General features: G+C 46.3%; 1 protein-coding gene across 2 annotated transcripts in view; it reads left to right on the forward strand.

The window, feature by feature from the left end:
• EFR3B (EFR3 homolog B) overlaps positions 1-17,314 on the forward strand; it is a 614,353-nt gene that overhangs the window by 525,118 nt on the left and 71,921 nt on the right. The window contains exons 19-20 of one of the 2 annotated variants that reach the window (XM_078649934.1): positions 7,178-7,269; positions 11,027-11,075. In XM_078649934.1, the coding sequence (XP_078506060.1) occupies positions 7,178-7,269; positions 11,027-11,075 (141 nt within the window). The remainder of the gene's footprint in view (positions 1-7,177; positions 7,270-11,026; positions 11,076-17,314) is intronic. The other variant, XM_078649935.1, reaches the window with a different exon arrangement.

A 17,314-nucleotide genomic window follows, 5' to 3' on the forward strand; every position in this document is an offset into this window, starting at 1 on the left:
TTACAAGCAACCACAGCAGCAGCAGCAGAATTCTCTTTACAAATCGTACAGGGGTAGAAACAGGGGCCGTCCTCGGGGTCGTCAAGCCTCCTCCTCCTCTTCCTACCCCCCTCCTACCACAGCAAAGCAGCCCTATATCCGTCATTCTGGGTCATGCTGGTCCTGTGGGGGGTCGGCTTACACATTTTCTACAGGATTGGCAATCGGTCACACCAGCCCTTTGGGTTCTCAATCTTGTAGAGAATGGGTATGCTCTTCCATTTTGGGAATTTCCCCCAAATTACCCTCCTTGTCAAGGATTTTGCTCGGAGGACCACCTGCTTCTCCTGCAGGAAGAAGTCCTGGCGTTACTGAGACAAAGGTGCGAAAGAGATGGTTCCGGAGCAGGAAAGGGGTCAGGGATGCTACTCCCGGTATTTCCTGATACCCAAGAAGGATGGCAGGCTTTGTCCAATCCTGGACCTCAGGACCTTAAATCTCTTTCTGAAACAGGAGTTCAAGATGCTCACCCTTGCGCAGGTTCTTCAAGCGCTGCTGGAAGAGGACTGGATGGTGTCGATCGACTTGCAGGATGCGTATTTTCACATTCCCATCCGCGCAGGAAGTATCTCTGTTTCACGGTGGGATCGCAACATTACCAGTTTGCGGTCCTTCCGTTTAGTCTTACTACTGCACCTCGAGTCTTCACCAAGGTGATGGCTGTGTTGACAGCACATCTCAGAAGGTCAGGGATTCCAGTATTCCCTTATCTGGACGATTGGCTGATCAAAGCAGAGTCGCCAGAGAAAGTGCTCCATCATCTGCAAGTCACAACTCTGTTATTGTACAGAATGGGTGTTTCGATAAATGTACCCAAATCTCACCTAGTGCCCTCTCAGCGCAACCTGTTCAAAGGTGCTGTACTCGATACCACTGTGTGTCGAGCATTCCCTCCTCCACAAAGGATTCTTGACATTCAGGAAATTATTCCTTTATTTTACAATGGAGCGGTCGTTCCAGTCCCGAAGGTCCTTTGTCTGCTCGGTATGATGGCTTCCTGCATTCTGTTGGTCAACCATGCATGCTGGCACATGAGGGCGCTCCAGTGGTGCCTCCGCCGGCAGTGGTATCAACACAATGGCGATCTCAGGGAGTCAGTCAGGATCTCCAGAGAAGCTGCGGCGGATCTGTCTTGGTGGAGAGTGGAGGGCAATCTGTCTAAAGGAAAGCCCTTCCATCTGCCTCCATCGGTGGCCACGGTAATAATGGATGCATCCACCCTAGGGTGGGGGTGCCCATCTGGGGGATCTGGAGATCAAGGGTCTTTCGTCTCCAGAGGAAAGGTTGCTTCACATCAACCTTCTAGAGTTGCGGGCGATACGTGTGGCACTCAAGGCCTTCCTTCCTTCCCTTCGCGGTCAGTCGTTCAAGTCCTAACGGACAACAATACTGCGATGTGGTATGTCAACAAGCAGGGAGGAATGGGATCGCATTGCCTTTGCAGAGAGGCTCTGCGTCTCTGGTCCTGGGTTCAGGACCATCAGATTTGTCTGATGGCAAATCATCTGGCCGGAGTTCTGAACGTACGTGCAGACAGTCTCAGTCGGCAGTTCTCAGCCGACCATGAGTGGAGGCTTCATCCAGAGGTAGTTCGTCATGTGTTTCGGACGTGGGGAACTCCTCAGGTGGACCTGTTTGCCACTCACGAGAACACTTACTGCCCGTCATTCTGCAGTCTCCAGTATCCGATGCAGGGAGCTTTGGGGGACGCGATTCAGTTGAGTTGGGGAGCTCAACTCCTTTACACGTTTCCTCCCATACCCTTGATTCCTATGGTTACGAGGAAGATTCGCCAAGACCGGACCCAAGTCATTTTGGTCGCCCCGGATTGGCCAAGAAGGGTGTGGCACACAGATCTTCTCCACCTCTCCTCGTGCCCTCCGCTCCGTCTCCCTCTCAGGGCAGACCTTCTCTCGCAGGGGCAGGTTCTACACCCCCACCTCCAGACCTTACACCTTCATGCCTGGAGATTGAACAGGGCAACCTGAATTCTTTTTCTCTCCCACATGACGTGGTGGATGTCATTTTATCAGCCAGGCGTCATTCCACCAAGTCTATCTATTCTTATAGGTGGTCCAAGTTTGTCTCATGGTGTGGAGAGAAATCCATTGACCCCTTGAAAGCTCGCTTGTCCGACATTCTGCAGTTTGCACTCTCTTTGGCTCAGCAAGGATTTGCTGTGTCGACTGTGAAAGGTTATCTTTCTGCCTTGTCGGCATTCCTTTGTCTGCCGGATCAGCCGTCCTTATTTAAATCTATTGTTTTAAGGTTTTTAAAGGTCCTTACAAATAAATTTCCTCCTACCCCTTTTATTGTACCTTAATGGGACTTGAATCTTGTTCTTACTTTCTTAATGGGTTCGCCTTTTGAGCCTTTACATAGGTGTCCCTTGAGGCTTTTATCTTTTAAAACGGTCTTTCTGATTGCAATTACCTCGGCAAGGAGGGTAAGTGAGCTTCAAGCTCTAAGCTCAAAACCCCAATTCTTGACCATTCATGCTGAAAGAATGGTACTCAGGACCAGGGCTGATTTTCTGCCTAAGGTGGTAACTCCCTTCCATCTGGGGTAGTCTATTACCCTCCCTACCTTCTATCCTCCCCCTCACCTTTCCAAGAAGGAGAGACTTCACCGTCTGGACCCTAAGAGGGCGGTGAGCTTCTACCTGGACAGAACCAGAGAGTGCAGAATTGATGACCAAGTCTTCGTGGGTTTCGTTGGCGCCAGAAGAGGCAAAGCGGTGCACAAGCGCACGCTGTCAAGATGGATTGTCTTGTGTATCAAGATATGCTACTCTCTGGCCGGTAAGGAACCTCCAGAAGGTTTGAGAGGTCATTCTACAGGGCAAATTCATCTACATCTGCTTAGTTTAGGGGTGTTCCTGTGGAGGATATTTGCAGGGCGGCAACTTGGGCCACCCTTCACACTTTCGCAAAGCATTATTGTTTAGATGCAGAGGTGAGAAAGAACGACATTTTGCTTGTTCCTTCCTTCAAGACTTCTTGGTATAGAAGGGTGGACACCCTCCTCCGGGAGTGGGACTGCTGTGGGAATCTATTCACTAGGTGAGGAATCCACTGGCAGATGTATCCATCAGAAGAACAAGTTACTTACCTTCGGTAACGCTTTTTCTGGTGGATAAAGTATCTGCCTGTGGATTCCTCACTGGCCCACCCGCCTCCCCGTTGTCCACCCTTGTATACCTGTATAGTGACAATGTTTTGATGTGTATATTTTACTTTCAAAGGAGGTGTATTGTTATAATTGCTTTCCAGCATTGTTTGCACACTGTGTGTGTTGCCTTGGTTATTTTGTACTGTGTACATTGTGTATATATCTACTGTTATCGGTCCGTCCGTATGCCTCGAGGGCACGGAAAAAAGGGCGGAACTGATGTCATTACTCCGACGGAGTCCTGTTATGGAGTCAGTGACGTCAGCGGAGCCGCGCGCGATGCCGTGCTTCTGTGACGTCATCCACGTCGGCGTGAAGAGCTACAAAAGAATTTCCGAATATTGCGGACGCAGGGGATATTCACAAGGTGAGGAATCCACAGGCAGATACTGTGTCCACCAGAAAAAGCGTTAACGAAGGTAAGTAACTCTGAGAAAGTGGTTCTATATACACTGGACCAGAATCAGGTACAGTGTGTATAGAGTCCACAAACCCCAGAGGTATAACAGAGGTTAAAGTCAGAACTGACCTTACTCTCAAAAGTGGTAGCTTGGTCGAGCAGTAAGGCAGTACCAGAGGTCAGTGTAAAGCAGTTGTAGTACACACTCAGTCAGCAAAAGGTTTCACACACTCAACTCCAGGCCAATTGTTTTTATATCAAAATATATAGTTGTTTTATTTTTAGAACCAACAGGTATCAAAATATACTTTTCTCGATATGAGTACTCTCATGTAATTACTTTGCAAAGAGGCAATACACTTTGTGAACACAGTAGGCAGTAGGCAACACAATTCTAAACACACTATAGCATTGAGCTCAATGGGTTTTCATCATATAAGTACAGTTAATTACTTTGTAGATTACTTTGGTAGTTCCAGGACTGGATCCTAAATTCAGTCCTGGGGTCTAAGCTGAAACCAATATAGTAAAATCGTTTTCGTTACAGTAGTGATTTTTCAGTAATATAAAGCTGTTTTAAAAGTTCACACTTCAATGAAAATCTGGCAATGTTATCCAATGGGAGAAAATTCAGGTTGCAGGTAAAGTATGATCTTGTTACTTTTGTAATCCAGTACTAGGCTCCTAGGTCCAGTACTGGGGTCTCAACTTAAAACTGGTAAGTAATTGCGTTTCAGTATTTCGTATGATTTTTAAAGAATATTTCAAGTTCTCAAAAGTAGACAGACGAAATTTCATAGAAAAGCAGACAATGGATTCCTATGGAGAAAATACAGATTACTAGTAAACCCGGTAAGGATTACTTTTGCAGTTCAGTACTGGGCTACAAGGTACAGTACTGGCTTTTCCCCTGATCACAGTTGAGTACTCCGGAATTCGGGTGATTTTATATGAATATTTTTAGTTTCCAAAACTTCACACTTAAAAGATTTTATCGAGTCAAACCAGTCAATGTTATCCAATGGCAGGTAAGTGAGTTATCGGTTTCCAGGTGAGTACTTGGCTGGTGAAGTTAGGCATAGACTCAGGGGTCCCCCAGGGTCAGGTAAGTACAGTTGATTCACCCCCAGCGACACAGTGGCGGCGGGGTGCAGAGGTAGTTAGGCCCAATGTTATCCAATGGGGAAAGGGGGCCTCCGGTTGGTGGCTGCTGGCTAGCAGGCCGCGCGGCTGTGGGAGCTGGGCTCCTGGTCACTTGCTCAGGGCAAAGGGGGAAGTAGGATCGGACAAAGGTGGCACAGCCAGCAGCACTCGGGCGGCTGGGTGCAGGGTGCTTTTGAGCCGTCGGGCGCTCAATGTTATCCAATGGGAAAGGTCAAAAGGGACCAAAGGCTGCAGGCTCAGGGACGGAGACTCTTCAGGGGCGACCAGCACTTTGAGAGGTAAGATGGGATCTTGGAGCACAGGTAGGTACCCCATAGGGAGGCACAGGGGGCTGTAGGGCGCCGGATGCAGGGGTGTCTTTGGGTGTCGGAAAAGCTTACCCTCAGCTGGTCACGGTTGGGGTGGCCCCTGGCTCTGAGTCTGCAGGCATCGTCTGGTTCGTCGAAGAAGGTCTTTGGGCACTGGACTTCGGGTCCCAGTCGCCAGTGGGATTTCCTCATGGTCTTGGTTCACTTTGACACGGGCCGGGCTCAGCGGGTGCCGAGTGGGCTGGTCTGGAGCTTCCTGGCTGGCACCAGGGGAGTTGTTGGTGCAGAGCCTCTGCTGATGGGAGTCCCAATCTTTAAGAGGGTCAAGGCAAGCAGGTCCTCTGGGTGTCCCAAGGTTGCTGTCCGCGGAGGTTGCCAGGATTAGGCAGGAGCAGGTTCCAGGATCGACAGGCCGGTAGGGCTGGGGCCAAGTCAGTTGTTGTCGTCCTGTTGTTAGCAACTGCACGGCGGGTCTTCTTCTTCTTGAACTTCTTTATTCTTTTCTTATCGGGATCTGAGGAAGGAAGGTTCAGGAAGCCCCTAAATACTGAATTATGGGGTGTTACAGGTAGGGCAAGGACAGGGACCAATAGGTCCCTGTCCTGGGGTGGGTACACCCCCTAGCCTGCTCCTCTCCTGTGGGAGAGGGGCAGGAGCCTAGCTGTGATTGGGCATGGCTCCCCATCTTCAAGATGGCCGGAGCCGGGGTCGTGCTTCACCTCGTCTCCCCCACCTGAGGGGTGGGGTTGGCACAGGCTGGCACACCCACCTTCCCTCCAGAGTGGGGGTCAGGACTGGTGGGGGCTGTTTGCTGGGTACAGCAAATGGTCTTGAGAATCTCACAGAGGCGCATGCCTTTGAAGCTTCCTCCTGCCCTTCCTGGGGGAGGAGGCCTAGCACCTCGCCCAGGATGTGCATTGTTGCTGGCCCAGTAGAGCGGGGCTCTTCTACCCAGGGGTCCAGCAACATGTCTGCTGTGTGGCAGCCTCTGCAGCCACTCAGCCCAGACGTGGATTTTAGGTTAGGTTTTCAGGGGGCATCTCTAAGATGCCCTCTGGTACATTTTACATTAAATCCCACACTGGCATCAGTGCAGGTTTAATGTGCTGAGAAGTTTGGTACCAAACTTGTCAGTCTTCAGTGTAGCCATTATGGTGATGTGGAGTTCGTAATGACAACCTCCCAGCACCATATACTCTTAATGGCATCACTGCACTTACAGTGCCTAGGAATGGCCCTGGGGACTGTAGGGGCACAGGGCTCATGCACCTGTGCACACAGCTCTGGCATAGGGCAACCAGCTAGAGGGGTGACTGAAGTATGCCAGGGCAGTGGGTTCTGTGGGCATGGCACACAGGGATGTGTGTCATGTCATCTCTTTGTTTGGTTCTGTACTTAGACACTCAGCCTGCAAAGGCAGTGTGTGGGTGTCAGGTTACAGGGCCCCTGAGGGTGGCACAAAAGGTGCTGCAGCCCTCAGAGGTCTTCTCTGGTCACCATGCCCTGGGTACCTAGGGTACCATTTACTAGGGGCTGACAGGTGGCCAGAGATGCCAATTGGGTTTTAGTTGTAACACAGTTTTAGGGAAGGAACACAGACCCTGGGTACCTGGTTGGCAGGAACCTAGGGCACACTCAGTCAAAGCACATCAGCAGTCAGAAAAAAGTGGGGGCATACCAATGCAAGAAAGATGGCACTTTCTCACAGTAACTTGTTCATCTAATCATACTGGCTTTTCTGTGATGTGGGGCCTTAATCTCTGCAAGACTGATTATCAACATACCTCCAGCCCAAGAAGATTTTTATCAGCACCCAGCTTTAAAGATTACCATTTCATTTAGTCATTCAACAAAATGGCAAACAATAATGTAAACACAGTGCATTTGGGAACAAGTGTATCACGTTGACTAATAAAAATGTATTCTGCAACAAATCCTTGAAAAACGATCCAGCCTTCTTAGTTAGATGTATTATTACATGTTTTTATATTTTGTACAAGGCCTATATTCCCATGCGTATGTTTTTTTGGTCAGGGTGTTTCTCCACTACTTACTGAAGTGTATTTCATATTTTACTTGCTGGTTTGTTTACCAGATGAAGATCGTTTATCAAAGAGGAAAAGCATTGGTGACACAATTTCTCTGCAAGTTGAAGTGGAGTCAAGAAACAGTCCAGAGAAGGAGGAGGTATGCTGTATAATATTTCACTTTAAACAATTTATTGTATTATGTACATTTTGGCAGAAATTGCAAACTGGTTAGTTCACCCATGTTGGTTTGGTTGTTATACTCCAATTCTGTATGGAAACTGACTGAGCACTCTTCTTGAGTGTTGTCTCAAGCTCCAGCACCCACATATCTGAATGCATAAAGTTAAAATAAAGGAGATCCTCCAAGATGATGCACGGTCTGCGTCCAATATCTCACAAAGCGGGAGGCAAAAATATATGCCTGAAGGAGAATAAGGAGACATTTAAATACCTTTGTGTAAACACAGCAATTGGCATGTACATATTACGGCTGAGGTATAGCTGAACCGCAAAGGATCAAGTGACAAGATTTCTGGTGGGGGAGGTGCAGAGGACAACCTAGGGAATAGCATTCGGAAGATCTTCACAGAAAAGAAGCTAGGAAAATTGACCCAATTTCCAGCCAGAAAATTTAGTTTTTCATGATCAAAGAGCACAAGCTGTGCTTGTGATCCTTTGTAAAATATATCAGCCTCGTAAAGTGCTGTATAGATTACTAGAAATGGAATTCTGCCTAAATTCTTGATAGATGTTATTGTAACCCAATTCAATGGTACCTGCAATATCTACTTCGAAGAATGAATGATCAAGTTAGTCACGTGTCACAGGTTACATATAGACCCAGGTGTTTAATCATGATCTATTAAATTGAGTGTATGTTTTGATAAGGTCATTTTACCCCACTGTGTCTGCAAGTTTCCTCTTGGCATCAAGGATTTTGCCTTTTGTTTTTCAAATCATCCCTACCAATATTTATTTTATCTGTGAGTGTGCTCCTCTTCTTTGCTCTGGGTCCTCTGATCCTTTGGAAAAGCAAGTCCCTATCAGCCCAAAAAAAGGGTCCTGAATGGGCAACCTTAAGAACCTGGTCATACTGGCAGTAAGGAAACAGCATGCACATAGTACATTTTCAAACACTCCTTAGAGGTGAGACCTTAACAGGAGATTTTCATCATAGCCAGTGGCAAAAATCCTAGCTGCCGCCACCGCGGCAACTCAATCTCTCTTCCACGTTCCAACAGACCTTTTAGAGGCTAAGATGTTGAATATCAAAGATAATATTGCCATCATGTTTCTTAATCCCTTTCTGTTCCCCGGACTCTTGTTGGAGAACCACTGTTCCATCTTTCCCCCTTCTTTACTGTTTTTTTTTCTTAAGAACAATTTCTCTCATCATGTAAGAATCTATAGTCTGAGTCTCAATTGGAGCCTTGTCTTATTCAGGCCCTCCAAATAGTTTTTTCCCCAATTAGTTCTGGCCCTATTGTTGATCCTGGAAAACTTTCTGATCATTAGGGTGGTTTCAGCTTTCAAACGTTTTGGTCACCACACTGTTAAACTTTACTCTTGATCCGTGTTTCGCAGGTAACTACTCCATAATGTATGTTGCCGCTGCAACCCCCAAAGTCTTGGATGCAAATGTAGCAATACAGCTCTGCAACAAACTAGAGACTTCAGATAAGTTTGATGAATATTAAATCATTGTCTTCCTCTGCTAGTATGTTGAATCTGTCCTCATGGCATTCTTTGAAGGCCTCAGATTAGCCTCTAAAGACAAGAGCATCACTGCCTTTTGAACATCTCTTGCTTTTGACACCATAGACCATCCTTATGTGGCAGGTTACCTTCAAGGCATTGAACTGGGAGGAATAGTATTTTTGTTATTGCAGTGATTTGCCTTCCGGTAGTCGTAATGCTCTTTTGGTTTGTGCTGTAACCTGCTCTTGTGAAGAGTTCCCTCATTGATAATCTTGGTCTCTCAAACTCTCTATTGTTTACTTTGAGCCTGTGGCTTTGTGTTTCGGTATTTTCATCATCCTGTTTTTAATACAGGCGCTGCGAGGCCTCTGGGTAGTTACGCGCTATATAAGTGCAATTTTTCATTTCATTTCATTTCATAGACAATTTGGCTCTGTCTCTTATCTGGCAAGGATGTTGCTCTTTTGTGTTTGTGGACTTTTGCCTTAAATTTGAGAATTCTATAGGTTACTTGTTTACATGTTGTACACATGGGTTCTCCGAAGCTCCTGCAAATAGTTTGAAAAGCTGCCACATGCTTTGTCGCTGGTGTCTGTAGATTAGACCCCCATTTAACACACTTTAAATTGGCTCCCAATATGCTGAAGGTTACAGTTTAAGGTGCTGGAAATTGTGCACAGATCAATGCTTGGTATGGTAAATGCTTAACTTTCTTGAAGAACCACTGTCCTGCTATGACTAAGGGAGATGTCTTTTGTCTCAACAAATTTGTCATATGAGGGCACAGTTTCTGTATACACTGCAATGGGCAGACTTTCTGGAGCAACTTCAGTATTGAGACATACATGAACGCTTTTTATTCAGAAAATAGCTAAATGTTTGACATCCCCTTAACTTACTCCAAGCCTTTTAGATCTGTGTGTATCATATTCACTGGTATGAAACCCTTCTGAGTGTAGACGTGCTATCGTAAAAGTGATATGTTCTACGTGGTGTCTGTTTAGACTCACTCAGTTTTTTTCTAAATCCAATAGATGGGTCAGTACCTAGAGAGGATCTATTTGGAGGAAATGTTGAGTACTTTAAACTAATCCTGGGCGGTGAACTCCGCTTGCAGAGTTTAGAAAAACTCTGTTTCGCAGAGCAGAGTTTTTTTCCTCGCTCACGTTCACCAACGTCAAGTTGGCAAGCACGAGCAAGGAAAAACCCATCTCCCGGCGAGATTTTTCCTCGTTAGCGATTGCCAACATCAAGTTGCCGAGCACAAGCGTGGAAAATAAACCTCCCGACGAGATTTCTCATCACGGGGTTCAGGTTTCTAATTGCGAGTGGTCGCGTATGCTCGCGACAGCTCACATTAAGAAACTGCCCGTTTGTGTTGAGAAAGCTACCGTTCGAGTAAAAATCTACTTGAGCGGAAGAAAAGGTAACCTTGCGCTGTGAATGGTGCTGTTCGCAATGATTGCACAGTGCGGACAATTATCCAGCACTGTGCAGTCACTGTGAACATTATTTTTCTAGTGTACTCCGCCTCTCGCTGAGCTCCGCATAGTGCGACAGAGTTTTTTTTTTTGCACTTAGCATAGCTTTGCGTAGTGCAACTCTGCGAACTCCGCCCAGGGTTACTTTAAACATCTATTATTTTTTTGTTTTTACTACATGAGGTTAATTGGTATTATACTCTATTGTCTCCACTCATGTTCTGGATATGGAAGGGAGTCACCTATCTGTGGGTGCTCAAGAACACGAATCCTATTAAGGTAGCTATCCTCTGATTGTGTGCTTTCCTAATTCACCTATATTATCTCCCTTTCTTTTAATGACTCACCTGCTACAAAAACAGCTGTAGAACCTCTAACCCCCAAACCCTAACAAGACGTGGGTATGCAAGTCTCAAGACACTAAATGAGATTGGTTAGGTACAGATCCATGAATGTGAAATACAAAAATGAACTCAAATGCATCTTTTCCTAAATAGCTGAAGTAAAATCTATGGTGGCTTTGAGGAAAGAAGGAACAAACTTAATGTAGAAAATATTTATCAATCCACTTTAAGAATTATTTTAATTCTGTTGCTAAACTTGTTATGCAATACGCTTAGTTGAAATTTTAAAGGGCCAGAATAGCCATGAATGGCTGCAAAAGGCAGTGATTTCTACATATTTAATATGTCAGGACTTTGTTTTTGCATCTAATTTTGATTTCTCTGCTCCTAGAAGGCTCCTGCAGAAGAGATCACATTTGAAACACTGAAGAAAGCCATTGGTAAGTGCAGGAGTACACAATTCACATTTGCCTACACTGAAGGCTTGGTTGTTTGTCATGTAACTGAGTTCAAATTGCTTTGAGTCAAAATTACTTCTGGTATTGTTGAATCATAAGCTTTTTGAAACATCTAATTTCTGCCACTATAAACATCCAGAATGATGCCGTTGGTTTTCTACACAAATTGAAAGCACTCAGTGATACTCTTGATTCTCCAGTAATAATGAAACCTAAGGCATTGGGTTGGCCAAAGGTCATGGTTTCTACTTGCTTCATGTTTGACCATTTATCCTTCCTTAAGAAATAGATTGTGATACCTGTACCCATTGATGCCTGATCCATAGACTACTGATGACTGCAAGGTGCCTTGTCCTTCTATTCAAATACTGATGCTAACATTGTAAAACTACTCTGTGTGTATGTGTGTGTTCAAACGTGTGCACATGCATTAATTGTCAGTTTGGGTCAGGACAATTTTTACTTACTTACTATTGTTTGTGTTTGTGTAGGAGGATATATGAGAATGCCTTTGCCCACTTAAATGCATGAAACATTTTGCAAAAATCATTTTATGCCACACTAAGTACCTTTGAACCTCCTGATAGTCCAATGACCAAATTGGCCTGCAGTTTGAGGTCATCATTTTACTTTTTGCGCAATAAATGTGTGCCTACACTTCCACTCAGAATCTAGTCTCCTGGCATCCACTTTATTCCCAGTATACATTTTGAAACCCTACTTGTGTCTGTTTTCCTTACCCATCTAACAAAACAGATTCAGCAATACTTTGTCCTTTGTTTCCTTAATAATGGTAGTCTTACGTGATTTTTAAGTGTTGGTGGAGTTGCTTTGTGAAGCAGCATAATTAACTTTGGTTCCTGTATTGCAGTTTGAGTGTACTAATGGATGAGGTTTTTTGTAGCAATGGATTGAGAATTTCAGACATTTCTAAATGGTCCTTCTGACGCTCCCAACAAAATTAAATGATATATTCTATGTGTTGATGCAATGGCACAACTATGTGCTTATAACTAAATGGACAGCGTGCAGTATTGTTTCAGTTCTTACATTCACTCACATGGGAGTGAAGGCACAAAGAGAGCACAGGTGATAACCATCCCATTTGGCTTAATAGCTGGTGTCTAGTCTGAGACAAAAATATGGGGTGGAGTTTCTCATCCAGGGGATACTCATCAATAGTCATAATCTATGAATATTCCCCGCCCATGTGCGGGATCCCGGAGCATATAGAAAATACATATAAATATATACGTATATATATGTGAAAAACATACATTTGCAGCCTAACACGACGTCGAAGAAGGTCATCGTCGACACGACGTCGAGGGTCGTCGACACGACGTCATGGAGGCTCTCCAGCTGATAAACGTCGAGGAAGATCGACGTTGAAGTCACCGGGTCGACGATCGCAGTCGAGCCCCTCACGACGTGGGCGATCGACGTTGAGAGCATTCAAACCCCGCTCGACGCCATTGGTCACACAGACGTCTTCGACGTCGAAACCTTCTCCGTCGAGGGATCAGGTGATGGTTATTGTGCAGTCCCCGGGTTCCAGGTCTTTAGGAGACAAATCATCATCTCCTGGATTGAATATCGTTGAGATTTCCCCGGAACCTTCTCCCAGATCAGTTGACAGATAACGCACACCTCATCGTCCTCAGGGGCCTGTATCTGGCGGTCACAGTTGTCTGGGCTCGGATTACTCCCGCACATACTCTCCGTCTGCTTCAAGAACCCCGGCCAGACCATCTAGGTCTCCTCCTCAGAGGCCCCGGGCTTCACCCAGACCAAGATCTCCGGCCAGATTACGCTCTCCAGTGCGGCCAAGGACACCTATCAGGCCAAGACCTTCCCCTAGAACGAGATCTCCGTCGAGGCATCGCTCTAGGTCCAGGGACCGTTGCAGCAGGCATCGTGACAGGCCCCATAAGAGGCGGCGCACAAGATCTCAAACGTGGTCATCTTCCACTAGGTCATCGATCAGAGATTACTCTCCGACCTTCTCTTCTACGCCTCCTTCACGAGTCTCGCCAATTGATGACATCGCGACTTTCTCTGATGTTCTGGTCAGGGGAGCAAAGAAGCTCAATATTCTCCAGTATTGGGGTGTCTTTCATAGATTCACATGCCTGAATCATTCCCCGTCGTCGAAGTGGGAGTCCCACGGTACATAAAAAAGCAATAATATGCCTATAGAAAAACCAAAACCTTGCTAATAACAAACCAGTAAAGTAGCCCTAAGCTACAGTGCATAGAACGTCCACACTCATGACTATCCTAGTCACTTGTTAGTCCAAACTGCAGCCAATTAGGCGACAGCACCCACCAGAATGTTCTCCTCAGAGGCTCAGGCTCTCAGATTTTCTACCGCACGGCGTGTGAAGGGAGTCTACCTGAGCTCTGCTCAGTTTTCTTCTTACTTTGGTTGGTTTTTACCTTCTAAAGATGTCTACTTCTACTTCTAAATCCCTTTTTAGGGCTTGTGATTCCTGTGGAAAGCTAAGGCTGTTTAAGGAGGATCCACACAAAAAATGCATATATTGTCTGTATCCAGATCATGAGGTGAAGGAGTGTAAAATTTGCAGAACCTTTCCTCAGAAAACCCTCAGGGACAGAGAGGGTTGTCTTCTCCTGTGACTCCAGAAGATAAAGGACCAGGATAACCCCGTTTCTGAGGTAGGGAACATAGCCTCGGGGTCTTCTATATCCTCTAGGAAGAGGAAAGCTGAGGTTGAGTTAGCTTCTCCTGGGGCAAAGGTGTTGAAGGAAGGCCAATCCTCTCAGGATTCCGGCGTGCCTTCTACTTCAAAGAATGTTTCTTCACCTGTTAAATCTGGTCCTGATATGCCCTCAAGGAAAACTGGAAAATCTACATCTTCCAAAGCAGCTTCTCATAAAATGTTACCTCAAACTACACCTTTGACCACTTCAGCGTCAAAGACAGCTTCACCGTCGCCATCTCTTCATGTTGTCACCTCCTCAACATCTACGGTGACTTTCTCCTCACCTAAACCAGCTATGGTGATGTCTACAGCCTCCTCACCGTCGACGTTGGTTAACGTCCAAGTTCGACCCATCTCGTCGACAAAGATAGTACCATCAATCGTCAACGCCCCGCCGTCGACGAGGATCCTGAAGGTACCGTCGACGAGTACTCCGTCGTCGACGAATATCTTGCCGTCGACGAAGATAGTCCTACCGTCGACAGCATCCTCGTCGACGAAGATTTCTTTACCGTCGACGACAGCCTCGTCGACGACGTTACCGTCGACGAAGAAGATACGTCCGTCGACGACATCCTCGTCGGCGAAAAAGGCACTCCCGTCGACGATGAGGTAGTCGACTAAGAAGACACCCACGTCGACGACATCGTCGACGATAATTTTACTGTCGACGGGCACACCGTCGACGAAAGTTCTTTCTCCACAGTTGGATACAGGGTTTTTACCGTCGACGGCGGCACCGTCGACACCCCCACTGTCAATCTGTACGGAAATGCAAGTATGGTCAGCCAAGCCATCCACAATACCGCTGCCTTCGCCATCTACCACAGCTTCACTTTTAGAAAGGCGTGGTTCATCTTTAACAACTCTATCTCCGTTAAAATTGCCAGAAAGGTTGCTAGATTCTGAGGAAGTGGAATCCTATGAGGATGACACTTTCCGTGCAGCCACAAGCCCATCAGAGCTGCTGATAAAACTCCAGGATGAGGAGCATGAAGAGGAGGAACAATTCCTTGAGCCCTCTGGTCGGGCTCCTGTGTTTGCGCCTACCACGCAAATGCCACTGGACCTCTTGCATAATCTTCAATATATGTTAAGCGATTATTATCGCCAATTTCCTCCATCAGAATCAGGTGATTCTCACTTCTCTACACCTGTGCCAAGGCCATCTAAGACAGCATTAAGACCTCCAAGACCAGCTTCTCCGCTGCCAACTACGGAGACACAACCTGCGATACCTCCTTCGCCAGTGCCATCTCATCATACACAGGGTGATAATACTTCGGAGGAGGAACGAGAAGAAGGCGAAGTGGACGACAAGTCAGTATCGTCGGAGTGGGATGAGTATCAAGCACAAACGTCTTCTCCAGCTGGCCCACCTACAGCGGATTCTCCGCCGGTTGACATTGCGACCTTCCACCAAATCATGGAAAGGGCAACAAAAAGGTTCCTCATCACAATGGAGGCTAAACAGGATGAGTGTTTTATATATGATTTTAAAGATTTACCACAAAGACAAGTCAAGACCATCCCAATAATTGATTTTATCTGGAAGGAGGGTCTTAAGATAATGGCTACGCCAAAGTCTCTTCCTGCAGTTCTACCTCGGGTAGATAAGAAATATAAGGCGCCTACCAAGTCACCGGCATGCCTTATTGGCCAGGCTAGGACGGACTCAGTGGTTACCCAGGCAGCTCAGAGGAGAGCTAAGAATCCAGCTACGCAGGTCACTGCTCCCCCTGATAGAGAGGGAAGACGCCTCGACTCAATAGAAAAGAAAGTCTCAACGATTGCGGCAACTACTGTCCGTGCCGCTAATTCCCTTGCAATACTTGGGAGATATGACAGGCAGATGTGGTCAGACATATCGCCTTACATTGAAAAGCTTTCAGAACCTGATAGAGCTGAAGCTAGAAAGATTTTACAAGAGGGAGAATGTGTTTCATCTCAAATTATTGATGCAGATGTGGATGTGGCAGCCACAGGTTTCAGGCAGCTGGCGGGTGCAGCTGTTCTGAGGAGACAGGGATGGCTAAAATCTACATCCTTTCGTCTGGAGGTCCAATCTAAGATCATGGAGATGGCCTATGATGGAGAGTTCCTTTTTGGGCAACATTTGGATGAGGCTTTACAAGCCATAAAGAAAGACACTGAGACCGCACGATCGCTGGGATCTCTTCAATTTCGTACGTCTTCCTTTCGTGGAGCAAGAGGAAGAGGCAATTTCTCTAAGAGAGGAGGTTATTCACAACATCGTTCCTACAACAACTCACAAGGTAACCAAAGATACCAACCATACCAACATCAGGCGTATGGTCAAAGGAGAGGTAATTACTCACAGTCAAGAGGAAAAACCTCTTATCGAGGAAGAGACAACAACAAGAACAAGTGAGAAATACATCCTGCCACCACTTCTACCCAACCTAAAGCAAATTGGAGGAAGAATATCCCTATACTTCTCAAATTGGTCCAACATTACTACGGACTGATGGTTCCTGGACGTGGTATCCAGGGGTCACATTCTAGAATTCGTCAAAGCCCCTCCAAATTCTCCCCCAAAGGGTCCACCACCAGCTCATCTCAAGGAGCTGTTCTCCCAAATACATTCCATGATTCGGAAAGGAGCAATCGAAAGGGTACCTCAACATCAGAGGGGGAAAGGATTTTATTCGAGATTTTTCCTGATTCGCAAGAAGTCGGGGGAATGGCGCCCCATCCTCGACCTGCGTGCCCTCAACAAATACCTCAAAAAATTATCCTTCCGGATGGTAACACTTCAAGAAATCCTCCAATTTCTTTCAGAAGGGGATCACATGGCAACACTCGACCTTCAGGACGCATACTTCCATGTGCCCATTTTTCCCAGACACCGGAAGTTCTTACGGTTCAGAGTGGCTGGCAGGGATTTCCAGTTCAAAGTTCTTCCCTTTGGACTACGTTCAGCCCCCAGAGTTTTTACAAAGATATTAGCACCTGTAGCGGCCCACCTGCGACTAGAAGGAATTCAAATGTATCCATATTTGGACGACTGCCTAATCAAGGCCAGTTCTTTCGTCACAGCAAGAACCCACGTTCAAAGATGTCTATCACTACTTCAGAGCCTGGGTTTCTCAGTGAATTTCGAGAAGTCTCATCTGACTCCATCCCAAAGAAAGTCTTTCTTGGGAGCGACGCTGGACACGAAGCTCGCCCAAGTTTTCATTTCAAAAGAAAGGCAGTTAAAGATTCACAAGATGGCTTCTACATTACTAACAAGAAAGTGCGTTTCTGTTCGCAAGTTCAAGTCCTTCCTAGGGATGATCTCGTCCTGTATTCCTCTCATCCCCAACTGTCGCCTAAGAATGAGGCCTTTGCAAGAGGAACTCAGTCTTCAGTGGGTACAGGTAGTAGGCTCATTCGAAGACATTATCAACATAACCCCTCGGACGAGGAACTCCATTCAATGGTGGACGCAAAAGTGCAACCTACAGATGGGAGGTGCATTCCTGACAGAGG

This window comes from Lissotriton helveticus, chromosome 6, assembly GCF_964261635.1.
Source record: "Lissotriton helveticus chromosome 6, aLisHel1.1, whole genome shotgun sequence".
Lineage (NCBI taxonomy): Eukaryota > Metazoa > Chordata > Amphibia > Caudata > Salamandridae > Lissotriton > Lissotriton helveticus.